General features: G+C 44.0%; 2 protein-coding genes across 8 annotated transcripts in view; one reads left to right on the top strand and one right to left on the bottom strand.

Annotated features, from left to right (window-relative positions):
- DHTKD1 (dehydrogenase E1 and transketolase domain containing 1) overlaps window positions 1-7,410 on the bottom strand; it is a 72,769-nt gene extending 65,359 nt beyond the window's left edge. Inside the window, exon 1 of the mRNA XM_056573321.1 lies at window positions 7,162-7,410. Coding sequence (XP_056429296.1) covers window positions 7,162-7,330 — 169 coding nt within the window. The 5' untranslated portion in view covers window positions 7,331-7,410. The remainder of the gene's footprint in view (window positions 1-7,161) is intronic.
- A 1,545-nt stretch (window positions 7,411-8,955) lies between these two features.
- UPF2 (UPF2 regulator of nonsense mediated mRNA decay) overlaps window positions 8,956-27,042 on the top strand; it is a 96,144-nt gene continuing 78,057 nt past the window's right edge. For 3 of the 7 annotated variants that reach the window (XM_056573316.1, XM_056573314.1, XM_056573315.1), the window contains exons 1-3: window positions 8,956-9,107; window positions 24,770-25,113; window positions 25,638-26,417. In XM_056573316.1, coding sequence (XP_056429291.1) covers window positions 8,997-9,107; window positions 24,770-25,113; window positions 25,638-26,417 — 1,235 coding nt within the window. In that variant the 5' untranslated portion in view covers window positions 8,956-8,996. The other 4 variants (XM_056573319.1, XM_056573317.1, XM_056573318.1 and 1 more) reach the window with 4 other exon arrangements.

Genomic DNA, 27,042 nt, shown 5'->3' with positions numbered 1-27,042 from the left:
TCCAGGAAACTCGAGAACCGCTCCATACATGCAACCTGGTTGTGCCTAAGATAACACCCTATGATAAAACACTTATCACCTTTACAGTTTATAGGAGATAAATATTAATCATTGGGGGAAAAAAATTAAGGGTTCGGTATTTGCTACAGATTTAATGCTGAGTTTAATCATTTAGTTACATTGATATATATATAGCAGGTCCTTTACGTGTGAACATACCCTAAGGATGTGTTCACACTGCATTTTTGTTGAATTTTTAACATGCATTTTTTGTTTTGGTGAAATCATTGAGACACAGGGAAATTAACCAATGAAAACAGGAACTGCATTTGAGCGTGGCCTCACTGTGCTGGTCTCTGCCCCCTCCCTCAGTATGCTGTCTGTCAATCAAGGAAGTGTGTCCAAGACATAGGTGATGATGCATGGACACAGCAGGACTAGTATGTGTCCAAGCAGGCAGGGGGGCAGTTGTTTGACTGGCTTTTTCAATATGAAATACTGAAAATTTTCTAATGAAAGCAATTGCAAAACCTATTGGTTTTGCATGCTTTACAACATATCAGAAGTTTTTGTATCTGACAGTGCCCATTTAACTTAATATTTGGTTGCACACCCTTTGGAAAATTACTGAAATCGGTCGCTTCCTATAACCATCAATAAGCTTCTTACACCTCTCAGCCGGAATGTTGGACCACTCTTCCTTTGCAAACTGCTCCAGGTCTCTCTTATTGTAAGGGCGCCTTTTCCCAACAGCAATTTTAAAGATCTCTCTACAGGTGTCCAATGGGATTTGGATCTGGACTCATTGCTGGCCACTTCAGAACTCTCCAGCACTTTGTTGCCATCCATTTCTGGGTGCTTTTTGATGTATGTTTGGGGTCATTGTCCTGCTGGAAGACCCAAAATCTCGGACACAAACCCAGCTTTCTGACACTGTGCTGTACAGTGCAACCCAAAATCCGTCGGTAATCCTCAGATTTCATGATGCTTGCACACATTCAAAGCACCCAGTGCCATAGGCAGCAAAACAACCCCAAAACATCATTGAACCTCCACCATATGTCACTGTAGGTACTGTGTTCTTTTCTTTGCAGGCCTCATTCAGTTTTCGGTAAACAGTAGAATGATGTGCTTTACTAAAAAGCTCTATCTTGGTCTGTTCTGTCCACAAGACATTTTCCCAGAAGGATTTTGGCTTACTTAAGTTCATTTTGGCAGAATGTAGTCTTGCTTTTTTATGTCTCTGTGTCAGCAGTGGGGTCTTCCTGGGTCTCCTGCCATAGCGTTTCATTTCATTTAAATGTCGATGGATAGTTCACGTTGACACTGATGCTCCCTGAGCCTGCAGGACAGCTATAATATCTTTGGAACTTGTTTGGGGCTGCTTATCCACCATCCGTACTATCCTGCGTTGACACCTTTCATCAATTTTTCTCTTCCGTCCACGCCCAGGGAGATTAGCTACAGAGCCATGGGTTGCAAATTTCTTGATAATGTTGTGCACTGTGGACAAAGGCAAATCTAGATCTCTGGAGATGGACCCGTAACCTTGAGATCGTTGATATTTTCCCACAATTTTGGTTCTCAAGTCCTCAGACAGTTCTCTTCTCTTTCTGTTGTCCATGCTTAGTGTGGCACACACAGAAACACAATGCAAAGACTAAGTGAACTTCTCTCCTTTTATCTGCTTTCAGGTGTGATTTTTATTTTCCACACCTGTTATTTGCCCCAGGTGAGTTTAATGGAGCATCACATGCTTGAAACATCTTATTTTTCCACGATTTTGAAAGGGTGCCAATCATTTTTGGAGTTTGGTGTGACATTATATCCAATTAGCCTTTTTTCCTCCTTTTTTTGGTTTAGTTCCAATACACACAAAGGGAATAAACGTGTATAGCAAAACATGTATTACTGCAATCCTTTTCTGTGAGAAATACTTCATTTTGCAGAAAAATTTCAGGGGTGCCAACATGTACGGCCATGACTGTATATTAAACTATAGCTATATCAATAGTGTCACTTTCCCTTTTATTCAGCGCTTATTTCCACTGCAATAAGCACCTTTTCTGAATAATTACTGTTCCATTTACCATGTAGCAGAAAGGTGCAAGTCCCTAGAGGATTTAAGGCTGCGTTCACACCACGTTTTGTTAAATACAGTTCCCGTATACGGCTGGGAGGAGGGGGCGGGGCTTAATCGCGGCACCCGTACTCAGCCGTATTTGGGAACCGTATTAAGTGTATGTCTATGAGCCGACCGGAGTGAACCGCAGCCTCCGGTCGGCTTCGTTTTCGGCCGTATGCGGTTTCCCGACCGTAGGCAAAAACGCGGTCGACCACGTTTTTGCCTGCGGTAGGGAAACCGCATACGGACGAAAACGAAGCCGACCAGAGGCTGCGGTTCACTCCGGTCGGCTCATAGACATACATTAAATACGGTTCCCGAATACGGCTGAGTGCGGGCGCCGCGATTAAGCCCCGCCCCCCTCCTCCCAGCCGTATACGGGAACCGTATTTAACAAAACGTGGTGTGAACCCAGCCTAAGCTAGAAAACTTTTCTTGTCAATTCCTCAGTGTGAATATTCCACTGGGGGATGTATTTAGCTTTCCACAACGAAGATAGATATCTGTGTTGATTGTTTTCAGCATCTTTACGCCAAAGTTATCAGTTTGTCACTGTGCCTTTGATAACTTTGGTGCAAATAAGATCTCTTCCCGGCAAAGTTTTTTTTTTTTCCCAAGTGTGGTCTGTCTTACTAGTGTTTGTGACTTTTCAAAGCCCTTTGTGCTTGAAATTTGTGAAAAGTTGCATCTAGTAAATTCGCTACCACTCAAATAATCAACTAAAATAATAGACTTTTTGCTGGCAAGTCAATGATAAAATAAACAACAGAAAACAAAATGCAGCAGATCAGCTGCAGAAAATCTGTTGTAAAATCCGCATGTGAGAACGTACCCTAAAGGATGCATTCATATACACTGGATCCGCTGCAATACATAAAAGCCTTGTAAAAGCCGCAGTTTCAGATCCTCAATGGTCTATTCACACGTACAGTATACTGTCAATGTAAACTAAATGACTAAACACAGCTTGAAATGCTGCGCATAAATTCTGCGCAGAATACTGCACGTGTGAATAGACCCTAAGGCTGGAATTCCACTTGTTCTTTTGGGGAGAAATGCCAATTCTGCTGCATGGCGTTTTTTCGGCCAAAAAACGCTGCGGCCAGATGTTAGCTGTAAATCAGTGAGACATCGCAAAATTCTTTTTCCACTTGGCGTTTTTCAGTTTGGCCTTTTTTTTTAATCCTTTTGGCATTTCTTCACTCTTTTTTGGCATTTTTGAGCTCCTTGACGGTTTTGCAAAATCGCAGCATGTTGAGCCTCTGGCGTTTTTTTCCTCGAAATCGTGACATTTTTCTTCCATAGAAGTCTATGGGAGAAAAAAAAAACGCCAAGAAAATGTGGGTTTTAACGCCATGTGAGTTTTAACTTTGGCGTTTTTTCAGGCGGCTTTAAATTCTCTTTTGGACTTTAGCGATCCAAAAAAGTGATGGAGATACCTTTTTTAATAAAATTTCATAGGGTAACATTAAAAAAATAAATTAAAAAAGATACAGTAGTAATGGAAAAAAATTGTATTTGACGAAATTTATCTTTTTTACAACATTTTTATTAATTTTTAAACAAGGATCAATTTATGTGTGTGGGCAGGGCACTAAAAACACAGCCGACAATAGTAAAAATGTAGTGTGTGTGTTTTTCACTTTTTATTCTTTATTTTTTAGGGGGTACTAACTAGAGATGAGCGAACTTACAGTAAATTCGTTTCGTCACGAACTTCTCGGCTCGGCAGTTGATGACTTTATCCTGCATAAATTAGTTCAGCTTTCAAGTGCTCCCGTGGGCTGGAAAAGGTGGATACAGTCCTAGGAGACTCTTTCCTAGGACTGTATCCACCTTTTCCAGCCCACCGGAACACCTGAAAGCTTAACTAATTTATGCAGGATAAGTCATCAACTGCCGAGCCGAGAAGTTCGCGACGACTCGAATTTACTGTAAGTTCGCTCATCTCTAGTACTAACACACACTGTTTCATGATAGGAGTAGTAGTACCTGTACTAATTGACAGATCGCCCCAGGTTCCGTTGTGATCCTTCTGTATAATGTATTTCCCACAGAGCTGTGATTGGCCAGATGGTTCTAGACAATCACAGCTCTCTGTGGGAAATATGAATATGTGTATAAATAGGTCAGGGGACCATAGAAGAGCGGCCGCCGCATCTATACATTATACAGGAGGATCACAGCGGGTGTCAAGAGTGACATCCACTGTGATCTTTCCTTAACTGCAGGAACTACAGCTCCCAACATGGAGCAGAGCGTGCTCCATGTTGGGAGCAGTAGTACCTGCAGTTAAGGACAGATCACAGCGGGTATCACTCCTGACATCCGCTGTGATTGTCCTTTCTATTGCAGAGTTGCAGAGTTACAGAGAAGAGATGTGAACGCCGTATAGAGCTGCTCCGCATCTCTGCTATATTATGGACGATCGCATCGGGTGTCAGGACACCTGGGGCAATATGTCTATTAGTAAAGGTACTACTACTCCCATCATGGAACAGTCTGTTCCATGCTGGGAGTAGTAGTACTACCTAAAAAATGTAATAACAAAAAAAAAACTGAAAAAAAGCGAACACACACTTTATAAAAAATTAATTAAAAGTTCATTATAAAAAATAAAATAAAATGTCTCTCATCCCTACTGCATTATTTATTTATTTCTTTGGGTACCAAACACATTTTGAAAAAAAACACCAAAGCGGCCAAAAATGCTATTGCAACTCAAATGCAAAAACGCCAGAAAAAATGTCAGATGCAGGAAATTACACTGGCGTTTTTTCAGGCATTTTTTTCGGTGAAAAATCGCTGGGGGAAAAAAAAAAGTGGAATCCTAGCCTAACTGCGGATATTTTACCACTGCGGATACACAAGTTAAAACCCACAGCAGATCCTGTGTGTGCTAATGCACCCTTAGGGCGAATTTGCCAGCAAACCCACAGCGTGTTTCTCAATGCAAGTTCGAATGTGGTGCGTTCACACATACAGTATCTGCTGCATATTTTGCTGCTTATTCTCTGCAGCTGATTTTGCTAACCATTGACTGCAATGGGTAGCAAAATCAGCAGAAGAAAATATGCAGTAGATACTACACATGTGAATGGACCCTAAGGGTACGGTCCCACGTGCGTACTTTGCTGCGACTTCAATGGGTGTCAAAATGTGTCAAAAATATGCAGCACAATATGCACCTGTAAACATACCTTCAGGATACGCTCCCATTCACTTCTGTAGATCTACAGAAAATCCGCAATAGTGGCAGATTTTCAGATTGCCAGCAGACCCATTGTGGGGAATGATAGCGACAATCTATGCAGTCTTCCTGCATCGGGAAACCCGCAGCAAGTTATCAATGTGTGAATGTACCCTAAAGCAATAAATCTATCTGTTCAGCTCCTTCTGCTCTAGAACATGATGCCTGCAGATTGGACTGTGTTTTCCATGTGACAGGTTCCCTTTAACAGAGTAGAGAAAGGTAGAGCTGGGAGGTAGGACCAAAAATGTGTACCACGGTATTTTTGTAACTTATGGCGGTTCCACCCCCCCCCCCAATCATGTGACCCGCGAGTGCTGTTCTACTCCCCCCCCCCCCCCCCCCAATTAATTATAAGCCCAGTGCTGCGCTGTCCCCATCGGGGAACTAATCACATGTCACCCGCAAGCGCTGCCTTCATCGTCCTCCTGTTTGTTGCGGGCCGCCAGCGCTGGAACCTGTACTGTACGCTGTATCCCTATGCCCGGGCTGCAAAAGATAAACAAAATAAACTTTAACGCACCTTCCTACGTTCCCCCGTCGGTCCGGACCTGCTTCCTAGGGATGGGAATGTCGGAGAGCCGTCAGCCTATCACCGGCCGCAGCGATATTCCACCTCGGCCGGTGATAGGTTGAGCGCACTGTCATGTAAGAAGCCGGCTTCTTACATGACAGCGCGCTCAACCCATCACTGGCCGAGGCGGAAAATCGCTGCGGCCAGTGATAGGCTGACGGCTCTCCGACGATCCCGTCCCCAGAAAGCAGGTGAGGCCAGTACCGAAGGTGAGTTAAAGTTTATTTTGTTTATCTGTTGCAGCCCAGGCATAGGGATACAGCGTACAGTACAGGTTCCAGCGCTGGTGGCCCGCAACAAACAGGAGGACGAGGAGGGCAGCACTTGCGGGTGACATGTGATTAGTTCCCCGATTGGGGGGGGGGGGGGGGGGTGAAGCAGAACAGTGCTCATGGGTCACATATGATTAATACCCAGATGTGGGGACAGCGCAGCGCTGGGTTGATAATTCATTCCCGAGGGGGAGGGGCCCAACCGGTATTGCGGTATGGGAAAAACGTATATCGTGCAGGACAAAAATGTTGGTATTCAGTATGAACCGGTATACCGCACAGCACTAGAGAAAGGGGTGCAGCGGGGCTTAGCCCAGCGTTTCCCAACCAGGGTGCCTGCAGCTGTTGCCAAACTACAACTCCCAGAATGCCCGGACAGCCAAAGGCTGTCCGGGCATGCTGGGAGTTGTAGTTTTGCAACAGCTGGAGGCAGTGGTTTAGCCATTAGTGAAGAACAGCTCTATGCTGGGACAGTAGAATGAGCCTCTGAATGCCACCTGTACTGGGCTCTGCCCTGTGTGTGATGCCTTGCCCTGTACATTCAGCAGAGATCAGTGGCATGCAGGTTTACCATGTTGGGCATGTGCATGCCAGGGCTTCCATAGGCTAGCACAATGCTTCCACCATCTGACAATATTTTATTTGATGCCCAAGTCATTTGTAAATAAGATTATTTATATTTGTATAATTTGTAAATAAGATTGTTACTTTGTGTCAATAGACACCAGAAGGCCAGGATTGGCATGTCTGGAGAAAAGTCGCTCCCTGCCAACTTGGGCATGCTTTCCTATACACACTGTGCATGGGCCAGGAGGGTAAGGCTTCCCCTGCCCATTGGGTTCTTCTACAGGTAACACCGTGCCCCGTCCTGCTCCTCTGCACCTACAGTACAGCCACACAGCACCTGATGGGCACCAAGTGGTGCCAGGCCCCCACACACCTGCACTGCCACCCGCCGCCATGCTGAGCTGATCCCTCAGACGGTTTCCTGTAGCCTCGCTCCTCTTCGGTCTGTAGCCGTACACCCCGCGTTCAGTGCGGTACATCCTACACATTGCCGGCCGCCAAAGCCGGGCACCCCGAGCGGAGAGACTAAGCCAGGCCGACATGGTGACTACAATAGCCGGCACTGCAGCAGCGAAAGAGTTAACACAACTAATCTTCGCTAGCGCGCAATCTCAATACAAGAAAACGTGGTAAGCACTGACGGGCACCTCCCCCTGCAGGGGATTGGTCTGCTCTGGGGGGCGCGATACTAAGGAGTGCAGGCTCATCCATTCGATCCGCGGAGAGGGGGAGGAGCTATGTTATATTTTGTTGTTATCGAGTAATAGAATGGTGTCAATTTACGTTAGGCTGGCTGTGCTGAGGTAATATTAGCAATGTCTTCTGTACAAGGCTGTAATAACATACTATAAATAGAGTGTATTTGTGTGGGTGCAGGGCTGTATATACCATTAGGCACATGTTGGGCTGCAGTGAGTACATTTAGTTGTAAACATGTCATGATATAGCTGCTGCCACCATGCTGTGGCACTGAGAGAAGAAAAACACACACACACACCCTCCCCCCATAGCAACCAATCAGATTGCTTCTTTTATTTTTAAAGAGGCCTGTGAAATATGAAAGAAGCGATCTGATTGGTTGCTATGGGCAATTTCCCCTCTGCACAGGCTTTGATAAATCTCCCCCAATGTCTATATTGTGAATAGTTCATATGGAGTCACATATAACGCATAGGATGCAAGGTGGCAGACCAGCCTTAGGGTGCATTCACACCACGCTTCTTTCATACGGTGACCGATAGTAGTAGTATACCACGGTTTTTAGTCCGGCCATAAAACCGGATACGGGGCAAAAATGAGCTGACCGGAGTCACTAGTGACAGATAGTGACAGACCAACCCTAAGGGTATGTTCACACTGAGGAATTGGAGAGGAATTTCCACAAATAATCTGCTTGCTTTTTCCTCTCCAATTCATTCAGCAGTGAAAATCCCCATAGAGCTGTGCAGAATTTCTGCCCCTCAGTTTACACTGAGGAATTTCCTCAAGCAGAATTCTGACGAGGATGCCTGTTCCGCTAGAAGAAAGAACATGTTCTTTCTTTCAGGCGGAATCAGCGTCTTACTCCCATAGAGATCAATGTTAATTTGAGTATGTAGGGGGTGTATATGTATATATGATGTGTGTGCATGTATGGCAGTATTATATTCAGGGTACAGTGTGTGGCAGTATTATATTCAGGGTACAGTGTGTGGCAGTATTATATTCAGGGTACAGTGTGTGGCAGTATTATATTCAGGGTACAGTGTGTGGCAGTATTATATTCAGGGTACAGTGTGTGGCAGTATTATATTCAGGGTACAGTGTGTGTCAGGATTATATTCAGGGTACAGTGTGTGGCAGTATTATATTCAGGGTACAGTGTGTGGCAGTATTATATTCAGGGTACAGTGTGTGGCAGTATTATATTCAGGGTACAGTGTGTGGCAGGATTATATTTGGTACAGTGTATAGCAGTATTATATTCAGTGGATAAAGTGTGGGGCAGTATTATATTCAGTAGATACATTGTGTGGCAGTATTATATTCAGTGGATACAGTATGTGGCAGGACTATATTCAGTGGATACAGTGTGGGGCAGCATTATATTCAGGGTACAGTGTGTGGCAGGATTATATTTAGGGTACACTTTCTGGCAAGGTTATAATGATTACTGTCTTCATGCAGAGGATGAGGATCTGCTGACAGTGAGGAGCCAATGATGTCTGGATGTCAGACTCTGCAGAGAAGATGGAGCTGGAGGAAGACCTGGTCTTTGGACCAGATGAAGAAGAAAAGATAACAGAGAAGATATCACTCAAGTCAGAAGACGTCACTCAGGTCACTGATATCATCGTATATTCTCCTGACTGTCCCATCAGAGCTGTAAGTTCTGCAGTGATGATGGGTAAAACTGTGTCCAATCTGTGTCTCTCCAGCTGTTACAAAACTACAACTCCCATTGCCAGAGGCTCTCTAGACATGATGGGTGTTTTAGCTTTCCAACAGCTGGAGAACCACTTCAACCAAGGTAATCGGTGGGGGTCTCAGCAGTAGTCCCATGCGATCTCCTGCACAGGCCCCGACAGTTTGCTGGAATCTGACATCTGTACCCCGCAGGAAGCTGTGGCCGGCACACCCCCTCCATGTATCTCGATGGGGTACATGGAGGGGCGTGTCAACCGGCGCTCCGTGCGGGGTATGACTTGCCCCCCTTCCATCCGACTGCCGGGACCCCATGCAGGAGAGAGCGGGGGGCCCAATGCTCGGATCCCCTGCGATCTATAACTTATCCCCTATACTTAGATAGGGGATAAGTTATTTGTTTACCAGACAAATCCTTTAAAGGGGTACTCCGGTGCTTAGACATCTTATCCCCTATCCAAAGGAGTTCTGCCGCTGGGGACCCCCGTGATCTTGCATGCGGCACCCTGTTTGTAATCAGTCCCCAGAGTGTGTTCGCCCCCTCCCGTAGGCTTGCATTGAGGGGCGGAGTGTGACGTCACACGGTGGCGGAGGCGTGACATCACACGCCGTCGGCCCTGTGGTCGCCGGTAATCAGACCCGGAGCAAACACGCCTTGAGCTGTTTGAGGGGCTCCAAAATTTCTGATGGCAGCCCTGATTCCACTTGTAAATTCTAGCAAATAGGGGTAAACCCACAACCTTGTGATTGATTTCACCACTTTCTGTGTATAGGGTGAGATTCACATTGAATCTGCAACAAAATCAACATATTAACAACATATTAGTCTTTTTTTTTTTTAGGGCAGTGGATCCTATTCACTTCTGTGGCTGAAATGAGTCACCCCTAGTGACTCTGTTCGGGACATATCCTATATTTTAGGCAGACTCATAACAGGGCCTGTTGCGCTTTTGAAATAGTGCATACATTTGTAAAGGAGCCACTAGGTGACTCTGACCATATAGGTGAATGGGAACTGCTGCTCCCGTTAACAGTATACATCAGCATCCCGTTTTCAACAAGATGCCAAGAAATACAAATAAAGGGAGCAGGAATTAACAGTATAATCATAGTATGGGCAGTATAATCATACCCTGACAGATCTGCATGAAATAATTCCAACGCTTGTGAAATCACCCTATTGTCTGTGAAATGTCTTAGGGCAGCATGAGCTGTAAATACAACCCTGTGTGGGTGGGACACAGAACTTTACCTACCTATAGAGGATGCATGTCACACTTCCGAGAAAATGCTGATGCTTTTCATGCAGATGACAGTACAAGAGAAATAAATGAGATTTTAACAAACCTCAATCACAGCTGTGAAACATTTTTTGCTGAAATAGACCTGCAGGGGTGTGAGTTCCATGGGCCCCAGGGAAACTTTGGACCTAGCCCTGTAAGCGCAGTATAGGCAGCGGCCAAGGTGCTGAGTCATGGAGCATATGCGCATTGGGCAAGCACTAGACACGGAGCAGCGTATGCGCATTGAGCAAGCACTTGTCAATGTGAGAGTGCAGGTGCCACTTCCTGTAAAGGCAGCTGTATGCAAGGGTACAGCAAGTGCGCACAATAAAAGAATAGAGATAAAGAGGCTTCTGTCTCTACTGGTTATAGTTGGCAGTGGGCATCAGTTTATGTTAACATGGAAAGCAAATTTTAAATGTAAGGGCATTATAGTGGTCAGTCTGTGGAGTCTGCCTTTTTAGGGTGAGTGTTCCGCTAAGAGACAGCCTAGGGGCACATTGAGGGTAAAATCGGAATTAAGCACACATGTGGTTCTACTTTCAAAAACACACAAAGCTCTGTCTTAGATGTACCCCTGATGAGGATACATGGAGGACACATGGCCCCCGACTTCCATTCCAAACAAATTCTCTCTCCAAAAGTTCAATGACACTCCTTCTCTTCTGAACACTGTAGTTTGCCCGCAGAGCACTTGACATCCACACATGGGGTATTTCCATACTCCTTCTCCTGATTGGTTTAAACACTGAGAGGTTTAAATCCCCACACCTTCCTCTCCACACCAGTGTATTATGAAGAACACCGAAGGAAAAGGAAAAAACGTACACTAAAACACCACAATAAAAAAAAAATAAAGAGTGGGATGTATGGGTGCTGTCGTGCAGACTTCCAGAAAAGGAATTATCGGTGAGTATAATTCACCATTTCCCCGCATGTCTCCATGACAGCACCCATGAGAAATATCAAAGAATTTATTAGGGAGGGACTATAGCACTGAGAACTTTATGTCCAAAGGCCATATCCTCAGAAGACAAAACGTGAACTATAATGTCTGGAAAAGTATGAAGGTTTTTCCAAATAGCAGCTTTGCAAATCTGTTCTACAGAAGCTCCGGCTCTCTCTGCCCATGATGAGGAAATTGTTCTAGTAGAATGGGCCTTCAATTGTATAGGAGGGGCTTTACCTCTGGCCACATAAGCCTCTGAAATTGCGGTCTTAATCCATCTGGCTATAGAACTGCTAGAGGCTTTTTTACCTCTATTAGGGCCAGCAAACTGAATAAACAGATTATCATCCTTCCTCCACTCACTAGTTCTTTCAATGTAAAGGAGAACAGCTCTTCTAACGTCCAGAAGACTATGGGGGAGATTTATCAAAACCTGTCCAGAGGAAAAGTTGCCCAGTTGCCCATAGCAACCAATCAAATCGCTGCTTTCATTTTGCAGAGGCCTTTTCAAGAATGAAAGAAGTGATCTGATTGGTTGCTATGGGCAACTGGGCAACTTTTCCTCTGGACAGGTTTTGATAAATCTCCCCCTGTATGATTTTTCTAGGTCTTTTTTTTTTGGATTAGAACAGAAGGATGGAACCGCAATATCTTGTGTTGTGACAAGCTTAAAAATTATTTTGTCATCCAAAATTCTGATATAAGGCTCCCTGATAGAAAGAGCCTGAATCTCACCTACTCTTCTAGCTGTAATGATGGCAAATAAAAATATATTTTTGAGAGTCAAAAATGTTTCAGAAATAGAATCCAGAGGCTCATATGGATCCAGAGGAAGAGTCACTAGAACTGTATTTAAATTCCACTGAGGACAGATATTTAAAGTCTTAGGTCTGAGTCTGCTGGATGCTTTAATAAATCTTGAAATCCACATGTTATCAGCCAATTTTACATGATAGAGCGCACTGAGAGCAGAAACCTGTACTTTAAGGGTACTAGGGGAGCGACCTAAATCAAATCCCTGCTGAAGGAAGTCTAGAATTTTAGGAATCACCGGAGTGTTAATAGAAAAAGGATCCCCACACCAAGAAATAAACTTCTTCCAGGTTTTAGCATAGATTCTAGAGGTAGTATCTTTACGGCTAGATAGAAGTGTATTAACTACCTTTTCAGAGAAACCTTCCTTCAGCAGAATGGACTTTTCAATTTCCATGTTGTCAAGCTGAGGTTTTTGATCTGACAATGAAAGGATTGACCCTGGGACAGAAGATCCTTTTGAGGAGGAAGGCAGATGGGATCCTCTATACTTAGAGTTTTTAGTAGAGAGAACCAGCTCCTCTTTGGCCAATGTGGAGCTACTAGGATTAGAATGCAATGGTAGTTCATTAGTTTTTGAAGGACCCGAGATATCAGAGGCAGGGGAGTAAATGCATATGCCATACTGAATGTCCAATCCAGAGCCAAAGCATCTACCAGTAGAGGAGAGTCTTTTGGATTTAGGGAATAGAATAGATCCACCTTGTGATTTCTCCTTTTGCAAAGAGATCTACTTGAAGAACCCCCCATCTCTCCGTAATCATCCTGATTGCCCCTTGGTCTAATATATGTCTGCTCAGGAAGTCTACCTCCAAGTTCCAGACCCCTTTGAGATGGACTGCTGAGATAGAAAGTACCTTGTTTTCTGCCCAAGAAAATATTTGATGAGAAAATGATTGAACAGCTGGGTGTTTTGGGCCTCCCTGATGTCTTATAAAGGCTACTGCAGTCGTGTTCTCCGAGTAAATGAGGATATGGCGATTCTTGCAATTTTCCTCCAGTTCTTGGAGTGTCATCCATATCGCCAGTAGCTCTCTGAAGTTGGAAGATTTTCTTGCTGTCTGAGGATCCCACTTCCCTTGGACTACTTTAGTCTATGAGTGAGCACCCCATCCCCATGCACTGGCATCTGTTGTTATAAGTAACTGGTTCGTCTGGAACCAACCTACTCCCTTCTCTAAATTTTTCTTTAATGTCCACCATCTTAGATGGGTTTTTTACTTGCGTGGGAATTATCACTCTTTTGTCTTAAGACTTCTAAGACTTGTCCCAAATTGCTAGGATCCACTTTTGTAGAGGCCTGGAGTGAAACTGGGCCCAAGCTACTGATTGGATGCATGATGTCATATGACCCAGAGTGGACATTGCCTTCCTCATTGTACAAGAGTGGAGGGCTAGGATCCGGGACACTAATGCCTGCAGTAATACCCTCTTGGAATCCGGAAGAAAGGAGGTCTGAATTCCAGGAATATATTCCTCTGACTGGGAATAAGATCTGATTTGTCTACATTTAGAATCCAGACCAACTTCTGGAGAACAAAGATAGTTCTCTGTAAATTAAGTTCCAATTGAGGAGCAGAGTCCGCCACTATCAGAATGTCATCTAGATAAGGGATAATTAGAATAGACTTCTTCCTGAGAAGGGAAACCACCTCTGCCAAGACCTTGGTGATGACAACTCGATCCGAAGGCCCCGAGATATTATCTCTACAATCCATGGATTGGAATTGAAGGACTCCCACACTGGGGCAAAATGGAAAAGCCTTGCCCCCACTGGCCTGGCATCATTGTTTAGGGTTGGAAGAGGACTGACCGGGGTTAGTGAAGATATTTCTACCCCTACCCCCCTTCCTGTATGACCACCGTCCTGTTTTCCCTTTACCTCCTCTGAAAACTTGGTCTGACTGGGAAAAAAGACAAAAAGGAGATTTCTTAGGTTGGACCTTTTCTTGTCTGCTGCTTTTTCCAATATAGAATCCAATTAAAATTTTCCATGGAAAGGTAGGGAGCAGAGTTTACTTTTAGAAGTCATATCTGCCGACCAAGATATTAGCCACAGTACACGCCTAGTTATATTGGACAAAACAGCAGTACGAGAAGCAAGTTTAATGGATTCTGCAGAGGCATCAGAAAAATTAGAAGCCATTTTAAGTAGAGGTAAGGACTCCAAAATGTGGTCTTTAGGGGTGTCAGACTGGAAATGGTATTCCAATTGGTCTAACCAGACTCCTAAAGTTCTGGCCATGCAAGTAAAGGTTATACTAGGCCTTAACAAGGAAGAAGCAGCCTCCCAGGTCTTTTTTTTTTTTAGCAAACTCTCTGCCTTTCTAGCCATCTGATCTTTTAGTAGTGTAGTGTCATCAAAAGGCAGTGAGGTATGCTTTGCTATTATAGCAACCAGGATGTCTACTAACGGTATTGTATCCCAAGTGATAGAGTCTGAGTCATTAAAGGGATAACGCCTTTTTAGACCCCTAGGAATAAAAGCATTCTTTTCTGGCTTTGCCCATTCATCCTTAACAATTTTATGTAAATTTGCATGAACAGGGAAAGTACAGGGTTTCCTGTCTCCTAGGCCCCCAAAAAGCTCATCCTGGATGGACTTAGTCTCCTGAACTTCATCTAAATTTAAGGTAGTACGGATGGACTTAATTAAGGATTCTATATAATCAGAAATAAACAAAAATTTCTTCAAAGAAGGATCTTTCTCTTCATGAGGATTTTCTACATATTCTCCTTCTTCCAATTCTGGAGATACACACTCTACAGAATCCAAAAAATATACCATGTTAGTCTTTTTTTCAGCTGAGACATTAACAGTAGTAGTGGATGCCAAAGGGGTAATAGGTGCAAAAGAAACTAACGCTGAGTGTATCTCTGAATGAATCATGGTTTTAATTTCTTGCATAAGTGTTGGAGAGTCATATTTTACCACTGATGCAATGCATGCTGTACACAAGGGTTTAGAAGCTGATTCAGGAAACTCTTTATAGCACATTACACATTTTTTAGGTTTTCATTTTTTCGGTTTAATCGAAGGACCTGCAGAATCCTTGTCTCCCTGCAATTACAAGGAAGAGAAGGTTAAAACACCATGCAAATGAAGATAGGCCAGGGCGAACCCAAAGACCCTCAGTACTCACGGATCCTGGGACCACTGGAGGATCTGAAATCTTTGCAGGCGAGCTCATGATGCAGCCTTGTAGTATCCAACGCTGGAATCAGGTAGAGCAACTTCCATCTGTGAGAGGGGCTTCTTATAGCAACAAAAAAAAGCCAGTCTCCAGATTCAAATTCCCCGCCCAAGGGCAGCGGGAATTGACGTTAGACGTCAGTGTTCCGGCCGGAAGGAGATTTGCAAAACTCCTCGCCGGGAGAAATAAACGTGGAAGCGCTCGCGCAAGGTAAAGCCCTGTGTGCCAAAAGCAGAGACTGTCGCAAAAAACACTGCCAGATCCCGTACACCTGCAGTGCTCCCATGGCGTTCCCTCTGCCTCCATGGTCCCGGAGCGGACCTCAGAGCAGACCAGACCCAAGGGAGAAAATAGGACAGGGGGTGTGCTGTGCCAGCACTCCGAGTCTACAAGGCCCAGGTAAGGACCTCCAATTTCTTTGCAGGGGAAAAAAAAAGTCCCCCCCACCTCTGACAGGGACAGGAAAAAACACTAGTATGGAGAGGAAGGGGTGGAGAATTTAACCTCTCAGTGTTTTTTTCCTGTCCCAAACAGAGGAGGTAATCTCATGGGTGCTTTCATGGAGACGTGGGGGGGAAAATGCAGATTTTGATTTTTCTCCTTCACTTTGCTGCTATTGCTATGAAACACCTAAAGGGTTAACAAACTTTCTGAATGTCATTTTGAATACTTTGAGAGGTGCAGTTTCTATAATGAGGTCATTTATAGGGTATTTCTCACAGAAAGGCACCTCAAATCCACTTCAAACTTAACTGGTCCCTGAAAAATTCAGATTTTGAACTTTTCGTTAAATTTTTAAAATTGCTGCTATACTTTGAATTCCTCTGATGTCTTCAAAAAGTAAAAACATGTCAACTTTATGATGGAAACATAAAGAAGACATATTGTATATGTGAATCAATATATCATTTATTTGGAATATCCAGAAAGTTTCAAAGTTACAAAACTGCAAAATGAAATCTGGGGATTTTTCACAAGAAAGGATGCAAGTAACGCCAAAAATCTACCACGGTGTTAAAGTAGAATATGTCACGAAAAAAATCTATGAATCAGAATAAAAGAAGCATCTCAGAGTTATTAATGCATAAAGTGACAATGGTCAGAATTGCAAAAAAGAGTCCTTAAGGTGAAAATGGGCTAAGTCTCTAAGGGGATGAAAAATCTTAATCCTTCCAGTACTTATCAGCTGTTGTATACAATGGAGGAAGTTGTACAGTTTTTTTCTGTCTGACCACAGTGCTCTCTGCCGCCACCTCTGTCCATGTAAGGAACTGTCCAGGGCAGGAGCAAATCCCCATAGCAAACCTATCCTGCTCTGGACAGTTCCTGACATGGACAGAGGTGCAGAGAGCACTGTGGTCAGACAGAAAAGAAATGCAAAAAGATAAGAACTTCCTCGTAGTATACAACAGCTGAGAAGTACTGGATTAAGATTTTTAAATAGAAGTAGTTTACAAATCTGTTTAACTTTCTGGAACCAGTATTCCTTTAAGCACTGACTGGGACAAAGTCCAGTAAGTGAGAGCAGGAATAGCACTCCTCTGTTCTCACTCCTGTCAGACTCCTGTCACTCCTCAGACTCCTGTCTGAACACAGAGCGTAGGGGTTACAGAGCAGCCTGCAATGATTAAATGAACAGACCCAGCACTGCAGACTCAGGGAGGAAGTGAATGCCTGGTGAGTGAGGGAAGCTTAAGTGCTTGTCTGAAGCATACCGCTTCCTGAGCAGTGGATGTCAGAATGAGTGAGCAGCAGAATGTAGGGATTTGTGAGCCAAATACAGAAGCTAGATGCATAAGAGATACATGTAAAGCATCTGCATAACCTAGTGGGTAATATATATATATATATATATATATAGATGAAGTAAGGCTGCTCACCACTCTCGCGTTTGCTGCACTGTCTCGTGCTACGGACACCGGAACCGCTCCCGGCTTAGTAGAAGTCACACAAGAAAAACGTCCGGCACTCAGGAAGATGCAGGTAAAACTTGTCAATGGCTTTATTCACACGCTTAAGGCAGGACACAATCTTACACAACAGATTGTGTCCTGCCTTAAGCGTGTGAATAAAGCCATTGACAAGTTTTACCTGCATCTTCCTGAGTGCCGGACGTTTTTCTTGTGTGATATATATATATATATATATATATATATATTTATATATGGTGGACTTTTGGCTTTATTGAGTGGTTGAGCACTGCAGAGGATCCAGCTGTATCAACCATCCCACAATAAACGCCTCTGGTGGTGAGTGCTGTGTCGGTCAGCATCTTTTCTACCACCTATGGGGAAGATTTATCAAAACCTGTGTAGAGGAAATGTTGACCAGTTGCCTATAGCAACCAATCAGATCGCTTCTTTCATTTTTCAGAGGCCCTTTTAAAAATGAAAGAAGCGATCTGATTGGTTGCCATGGGCAACTGGTCAACTTTTTCCTCGACACAGGTTTTGATAAATCTCCCCCCACATATGTCATACCCAGGGGAATCCAGTGGTTATTTTACATACATGGAGAAGGGACTGGGAATGGAAGAAAGCGCAGCAGCAACATCATAAAGGTGAGCACCAGGTGTGTTCAGATGCTGAAAAAGTGCACATGGCCCATATGGTGTGTTTTCTTTTGGACATTAAAGGACAGCTTAGATTCACATGCGATTCTTGTTCCATAACACACAAGCTGCTTCTGAGAGATTCGAGCAGTCCTACTGACACGGCCATGACAACAACTGGAGTACACATCCTTCTCTTCCGCCTCCTTACAGTGCCAGGAACAGGGGTCTTTCTCGTATCTGGCCGTCTTACTGCCTACCCACAACCATTCGTCGTATAAATGTCTATGCTTTTTACTTGAGATGCCTAGAGTGTTCTAACACTCTGTATGGCTGGCAGAGCTGTCCTAGTCGGTTATTTTCTCCAGTTTACCGCGCAGGTGTACAGGCTGTTCACCGGCGTTCCCGCGGGCAGCTCAATGGCGGGGTCCTAGCGCTGGAGTCGTGCTTGGATCGGAGTGTTTACAAATTCAAAGGTAAACGTCTTGGTGACCGCTCCTGCCCGTCCCCGTGTCGCCGTTAGTGGTCGCCTCGGTTTTCTGCCCGTCCCTCCCTCAGTATTCCGGGCTATCTTTCAGACGAGTCCGGGAGCAGACGTGCTTTACGGGCACTTTCCTTCTTGTCACTTCCTGGGCCGCACATGGGCTCCTGCTACGTGCCCGGGGGTGTGACAGGTATGGGGCTACATGACATGATTGGGGTACATAGGTGGCGTGTGCCCAGATCAGGAGTAGTGCCAAGGCGGGGGCACAGATCTGTGGGTAATAGGACAGTCCTAATGAAAGTGGGGGCGGGCATTGGGCACCTGCTGTACACTACCGGACTCCCTTATAGGTATCACCCCTCTCTCAGTGCTCAATGCCTATTGTTAGCTATGGAGCCATCTAAAATGACTGCATATGTCTTATCTAGTCTCACTTGTTGTTCAGGATTGCATTTAAGTGTTAAGGATTTATGACATGTATTTATATATGTACTTTTATAGTCTACTCCGTTTTATCTAGTATAGGAACGTATTAAACACATGTCCAGTACCCACTTATATGTAAAATGTGATTAATCATAGAGGGGGAGATTTATTAAATCCTGTCCAGAGGAAAAGCTGCTGAGTTTCCCATAGCAACCACTTTTCCTCTGGACAGGTTTTGATATATCTCCTCCATAAGGCCTGGGCTGTACAGAGTTTATGCCAGGTTCACACTGGGTGTTCACTTTCCGTCAGGTATCCATCAGCATCCCTTTGAGAATGGCATGCTGACATACTGTGGTGGAGAGCTGCAGGCGGTGTACTGAAGAAAACTGTGTCCCTGTAGCAAAATGTGACCCTCCACTCAGGGACAAACTTTTGTGCTTTACAGCCGACTCCCTAATCCTAACCCCTACCAGCGATCAGCTCTGAGTTCAGGAACTGGGGTCACATTCGGCTTTGGGTCACAGTTTATTTTTTTTTATTTTTTTTTCCATAGTTGCATTTGGTGACTCTTTCTAAAATACTTTTTGCTGGGACAAAATAACACGGACTGCTGCGCTATTTGGTCCCATTAATCATATAGGTCATAGCCTGAGTCATACATACATAAATATATATAAAATTATCCTGCACAACCCTGTTCAACGAGCAATGTACTTGCCAAAAATCTGTACATCACTGCAGAATGTCAGTGCTGTGTACGCAATAGAAATACAATAATGGAAGTGACAGAAAGAAACCCTGAGAACATTTTATAACGCAATGTAAAAGTAGCATCAACACACTGGTTTAGCTCCAGATCTCCAGGGCTTATATAGTGGCAGTTTTGCTTTCTGGTTAGAAAAGGGAATTGATCCTGTGGGAAAGAGTGGGCAAAATGTTTTACTGTGTTTCCCCGAACAGAAGACCTACCTATAAAATAAGCCATACCAGGAGCTCTTGCTCGATATAAGCCATACCCCCAAAAATGAGGACTGCCAGCCCTCTTCATCTGCGCCATCTTGACAGGTACCGTAGGGATGTCCAGAGGCTGTGTGGTGGGTTCTTTGTCCCAGCTGATCAGCTTGGGGATGTGACTTCTTTGCAGCGGCTCCCAAGTCCCTGCGGTTGCCTAGCACTGGGAGGAACTTAAAGCCACTTCCTCCCAGTACTGTATGGTGCATCTGCATGGGAAGGAGAGTACCGTACAGCAGCCCAGGTGGGTATGGGTCATGAAATTGAGGAGAAATTCTGTTAATTTCAAACAGTCAACATAAAATAAGGGGGGGAATAGGCATATGAGGAGGAATAAAAATGAGGGGAATGGGCATATGAAGGGAGAAAATGGGCATATAACAGTGTTTCCCAACCAGTGTGCCTCCAGCTGTTGCAAAAAAGACATCCCTGGAAAATAAGCCATAGTGTGTCTTCTTGAGGATAAATAAATCTAAGACAGTGTCTTATTTTTGGGGAAACACAGGTATGTGCAATTGCACCACTCTTCTCTACACAGGTTTTGATAAATTTCTCCTCACGTGGTCATAGATTTTCTATTGACATTAAAAGGAATGTGATATATAATTATTTTTTTTAAACAAATTTTGTGTAGATCTCAACACAATCTATGTCAGGATCTGCTTGAAAAAATGTGTGAACATACACTATAGATTCCTTATGTGCTAGGAGATGCTGCTGGTGTCTTAGGTCAATACACTGTATAACTCTGTTTAGTATGTGGTCATCAATATAAAGTATTTTTTTATTTATTTTTTTGCAGAATGCTTTCAATTATTTGCCCTTTAGCTGATCTCTTCATAAATAATATCTGTAATGCTAGTGAGTGAAATGCAGATTCCGGTCGGCTCATTTTTGCCCCTTACGCGGTTTTCCTCAAATCGTGGTTGACTGCGGTTTTAGGTGCGGTTGGAAAACTGCATACAGGGCAAAAATGAGCCAACCGGAGTCAGGGTTTCACTCCGGTCGGCTCATTGAAATGAATTGCATACGGCAGGGATACGGGAGTGCAAGGTTTTAGATCCCACCAGTCGTATGCGGTCCCGTATTGGTAAAACGTGATGTGAACCCAGCCTGACCAGTGTTCCTGAGTTTGACCATACCCTGTTTCCTGATTCTGCCTCAAGCCTGATTCTTCAGTTCTTGTCTGCTTCTCCTGTGCATGACCCGGATTGTCGACTACGTCTCTGTCTGCTGATCAAACCTTTTCCATCTGGCTGTACCTGAACTTCTCGGCTCTATTGTTCTCGCAGTAATTGCTGCAGTATTTTAGAGAAAATAGTTAAAATTAGACCTGTGACCAGTTTTTTCTTTTTTTTGCTGCTCAAGCAGACAGCGCGATGCTTGGACACTATAGATTACTCTGATGTGCCTCGGTTTTTCAGAGAAATCATAGTTTAAAGGGGTACTCCGCCCCTAGACATCTTATCTCCTGTCCAAAGGATAGGGGATAAGATGTCAGATCGCCGCGGTCCCACTGCTGGGGAGCAAGTTCGCTCTGTGCGTAATGACGGGCGATACAGGGGGCGGAGCAGTGTGATGTCATGGCTCCGCCCCTCGTGACATCACGGCCTGTTCCCTTAATGCAAGTATACGGCAGGGGGCGTGATGACCGCCACGCCCCCTCCCATAGACTTGTATTGAAAGGGGCGGGCCGTGATGTAACTGTGCTCCGGCCCCTGTATTGCCCATCATTACGTGCAGAGCGAACTCGCTCTGTGCTGTAATGATAGCGCAGTGCCGCAGCGGGGATCCTGGGGCTTCCCAGCAGCGGGACCATGGTGATCTGACATCTTATCCCCTATCCTTTGGATAGGGGATAAGATGTCTAGTGGCGGAGTACCCCTTTAAAAATGCTGCCAGGACCTGGATGGGTTGTAGTGGGGGCAGGTCCCAGCCGTTGCTCTTCCCCTTGCCGGTACTGAGTGACTTGTCCCTCTTTTTATACACAGATAGGGAGAAATGCATGACTTAGGTCTGCTGGACTGGGAGCAGCCACTGCGACCCACCCTAATGACTAGTTACCCAGGTCCAATTTCCTTTTTAAAACTACATTTTTTCTGAAATGCCTGAGTGTATCATAGTAATTCATAGTATCCCAGCATTGCACTGCCTGCACAAGGATTTGGCAGCATAAAACTAGTCACAGGTTCCTTTAAATACTGGGCCATTGCATCAGCTGTGTTTGGAGGTGGTCTCCCAGTGTCTCCCTACTGCGCTTGGCTTTATCGGCAGGTTTCTTTCGTTACACAAATAGAACAGAAAGATGACCTTCTGGACATTTCCCGGAAAATGCAGTTGACAATGCAACAACACGTACCGGCTGATGCATAAAGTATGGTTCTCATTTAGGTGACCACACTGCAGATTCAATTTGTGGCAGAAGTGGATCCAGTAGAAAGTAGAAGCCCTTCCTTTATATTACACATTCTTTTCAATTCACTATGCAGAGCTGCACTATGCAGCTATGCATGAAACCCCCCTTCTGAATCCATTTTTAAAGCCACTGTTGGGAATGGATGGTAACAAAGAGAATAAGAAATAATCACATGATTAGATAAGCTTTTTGTAATTGGATTCCAATCCTGGGTTTGGCTTAAAGAAAACAAAAAACAGTTGCAAATCTGCGCTCTATAAATTAGTCCTTAGATTCCTTGATTAAATTACTCTTCATAGATAGAATAAATAAAATAAGCATGTAAATATTTCCTTGCGCTGACATGCTCTACCAGCCCGTCTGAGCATACAGATAAGCTGCTGTTGCTAGATGCTTTCACAGGTAACAACAGATTGAGCATGTATCAACCCATCATGCCCAGTTCCTGTGTCCCAACAGATCTTAAAGGGAATATGTCATCAGAAAATGACATATTGTTTAAATCAGGGTATGTGTTTTTTGTTTTTTTTTTAGAATTTTCCATATTGCAATCTATATTTTTTACTAATCCTGAAATCTTGCAATTTCCATTCTGGCCACTAGGACTAAAACTATGATTAGACTTCCTGTCTGTTCAGATCATTTCCCTATAATGCCTTACTTCTTAAAAGCACAGTTTAAAGGTGACACCAGTAGATCAGCATTCCCCACCCCCTATAGAATTACCTTTTTAAAATTCCTCATGGCAGCCCCGTAATAATGTACAAAAAAAAAAATTATTAAAAAAAAATTCCAGTCAGGAAAAAGACAAAAAAAATACAGGTTTCAGTATCTGCCTCTAATCAGGAAAACAAATCTAGGCAACTCATTCCCCACAGACTATGTTCACACTCTTTTGTTTCTGTGGACACCGAAATTTGAATTTCTGTACCAGAAACATCTGTCATGTGAACTATGCTGCAGAATCCCATTAATATCAATGGGAGTCTGCTGCTGTGGAAGCTCAGTGTGGAATTCTGCTCGGAAATTCCATTGTGTGAATAGCCTTAAAGAAGAAGTATCGTGAAAAAAACCCTTCGATCTCCTGTATGGAGCCCTGGCTCTCCTCCACAGTGGCGCATCATGACCCCCCCACCCCCTCCCCTAGCAGATGCTGCCCCATTCATATAGCTTTATTGGGGAGCCCTTCGGCTGTCCCATAGAGCTATATGGAAAAGGCGTGGCGGCCCCACTTCGGGCGGGGGTCGTGATGTGCTGATGTGGAGAAGAGCTGGGGCTCCATACAGGAGATCGTGGGATGCCCCAGCCGTTGGATAGGGGATACTTTTTTTTTTTTTCCATGATACTTTTCCTTTAAGGTACAGATATATGACCAACTTTCTGTATGTTGCTAATATACATGCAGCTTTTTATATACAGTGGTCCCCCGACATATGATCGTTTCAGCATATGATGGCCTCTCAGAGGCCGTGTTGAATGCAGCATCAACATACGATGCTCCTGTGTGTCGGGGCCATCACAAAAATGGCAGTACTGCCTGCTTCAGCTGCCACTGGATAGCCGTTTAAAGGAGATGTCCGGTGCTCACTTTTCTTATTTTATCCGTTCAGGGCTGAAAAATAAAAGAAAAAAATTTTCTCTTACCTGCCTAGGCTCCCCCGGTGCTTCAGTACAGGTTTTCGGTCCCGGGGCTGTATTCTTCTTACTTCCTGTTAGCCCGGCACGTCACACGGAGCTTCAGCCTATCACTGGCCGCAGCGATGTCCCGCCTCGGCCAGTGATAGGCTGAAGCTCCGTGTGACGTGCCGGGCTAACAGGAAGTAAGAAGAATACAGCCCGGGGACCGGACGCCTGTACCGGAGCACCGGGGGAGCTTATGCAGGTAAGAGAGCTTATTTTCTTTTTTGCAGCCCGGAACGGATACAATAAGAAAAGTGAGCACCGCGGAACGGATAAAATAAGAAAAGTTTCCTTTAATGTGCCCCGCTCAATCATACTCACATGTGCCCACCGCTCCAGCCATGAGTTTGCCGCTCCTCTGCTGCCGTATCATAACGTTGCCACTGCCGTGTGCGTCGCTCTCCGCGCTGTCCTCACACCACCCCGTTGTCCAGTAGTGGCGGCGCGAGCAGCGACGTGATAACAGCGACAGCACAGGGCAGTGGCTACTTAGTTATGCGGCAGCAGAGGAGCGAGTATCATGCGAGTATCAATGAGCATCCATGTACAACAAACCCTCAACATACGATAGTTTCAACATATGATGGTCCGCCTGGAACCAGTTACCATCGTATGTTGAGGGACCACTGTAATAACATTCCCATTTACATTATATCAGCTTGAAGCCGTGAATTTTGCTAGACTCTTTATTTTACTATTAGTGTAAGGCAGATCTATTTTATTTCTAATTTGTTCTGTCTTTTTTTTTTTTTTTTTTTGGTTTTATAGGTTTATTTTAGGCAAATAATGCCAGCAGAACGTAAACCTCCATCAAACATGGAAGAAAGGGATTCTGCAGGTATTTCCAAAGACTCTTCTGAGAAACGGGCAACAGGTGGCAGAGAGCGAGCTAAAGATGAAGTAAAGGTGGGAAGCAAGAGAGACCCATCAAGGGTTACAGAAGAGAAGAAGAAAAAAACAGAAGAAGAAAAACGCAAGAAGGAGGACAAGGATAGTAGAAAGGAGGATGATTTGGGGAAAACTGCTGAGGAGGAAAAACAAGCTCAAGAAGAGGAAAGAAAAAAGCGGGAAGAAGAGCTTAGTCATCAAGAAGAAGCTGCTGCCCTAATAAAGTGCGTACATTGGGGGAATTTTATTGTTGTATTGTAGCTTTTGATGTGCAAAAGTTGGAATTCTTTGCTAAAGCCACATTTTGCACAAAAAATTTACTACTTGCACCATACTTAGGGTACATTCCCACACGGCGTATTTGCTGCTGCGTATTTTCTTTTCTTTGTTGAAGTCAATGGGTAGGAAAATACGCAGCAAAATACGCCACGTGGGAATGCACCCTTAAAGTGTATCTGTCGCTTAAAAGCTTTAAAAAAATAAAAATAAATAAATAACTTTTGACACGTCCTAGAGGCACGTCAAAAGTTTTGATCAGTTTAGATCTGAGTGTTGTAATATGGTTCACCCGCACCAGTTTAATGCAGCTGAACCTGCTGTCAGTTTCCCTTTAATAAACTCCCCCAGTGCCTTTTTTTTTATGTTTTCAGATGTGTAATATCTTGTAGTTCATGTTTAGAAGGTTTTATCCTCTGTACTAGATTTGGCATAGAAACCACCATTTTTTTTATTTTATTTTTTTATTCAGGGAGAAAGAAGAAGCACATCAGTTACATCAGGAAGCCTGGGAGAGACATCAGGCCAGAAAAGAGCTTCGCAGCAAAAATCAAAATGCTTCTGAGCATCGTCCTGAAGAACACTTTTTCAGCAGGCTGGATTCAAGTCTAAAGAAAAACACTGCCTTTGTGAAGAAACTTAGAACCATAACTGAGCAGCAAAGAGATTCTTTGTCCCATGATTTTAATGGCCTTAACCTAAGCAAATATATTGCAGAAGCCGCAGCTTCAATTGTAGAAGCCAAACTAAAAATCTCAGATGTTAACTGTGCTGTACACTTGTGTTCTCTCTTTCACCAGCGATATGCTGATTTTGCCCAGTCTCTGCTTCAGGTTTGGAAGAAGCACTTTGAAGCCCGCAAAGAAGATAAAACCCCAAACATTACTAAGCTGAGAACAGATTTGCGCTTCATTGCCGAACTTACCATAATTGGCATTTTCACTGACAAAGAAGGTCTCTCATTGATCTATGAACAGCTGAAGAACATCATAAATGCTGATCGGGAGTCCCACACTCACGTTTCAGTAGTTATCAGCTTTTGTCGTCACTGTGGTGATGATATTGCTGGTTTGGTCCCTAGAAAAGTGAAATGTGCATCTGAGAAATATAATCTAAACTTCCCACCTAGTGAGATTATTAGCCCAGAGAAACAGCAGCCTTTTCAGAACTTGCTGAAGGAATACTTCACATCTCTAACAAAACATCTGAAGAGGGACCACCGAGAGCTGCAGAATATAGAACGCCAGAACAGGTGAGGCAAGAACATATGTGAAGCCATGATGATTCATTGTACTTCTGTATAGACTGTTTATTTAAAGTAACTTTTGGACATAGCTGTCAGGGACCATGATAAGGTGAAACTTTTCTTAGATTTTTGGTTTTAAATGGCTTAAAGATTCTCCTTCCCCTTTCGTTCTGCTAATGTTAGTGACCTGGGGTGGGACCCCATTGGTCACACGTTGATGGTTAATCCAAAAATGTAGCTAACAATGTCAAATTCCAGAAAATCCTTTTGTCGTGTACAATTATTCTCGAAGGGGAGAGAAACACAATTTAGACTAAATCTTGGTCTGGTTGATAGGTGTGACATTGTGCTGAGCTATTGAGTTTTCTGTCCTGTAACAGCTTAAGATAAATATGTGGCACAACCAGATATTCTTTAAAGGGATATTTCAATCATTTAAAGTTATTCCCTGTCGATAGGATAGGGGATACCTGGGTGAGTGGTGGGGGTTTGACTGCTATGACCGAGGAGAAAGAGCGAACTACGCATGTACATCCAGCATTCCGTACATTCTCTACAACCTCTGAACTTTGCTGAGCGCTGCTTCATAGAAATTTTTCCTCTGTTCTGGTGATCACTGATGATGATTGTG

Source organism: Hyla sarda, chromosome 4, assembly GCF_029499605.1.
Source record: "Hyla sarda isolate aHylSar1 chromosome 4, aHylSar1.hap1, whole genome shotgun sequence".
NCBI lineage: Eukaryota > Metazoa > Chordata > Amphibia > Anura > Hylidae > Hyla > Hyla sarda.
This window is presented reverse-complemented; position numbering and strand designations above follow the sequence as displayed.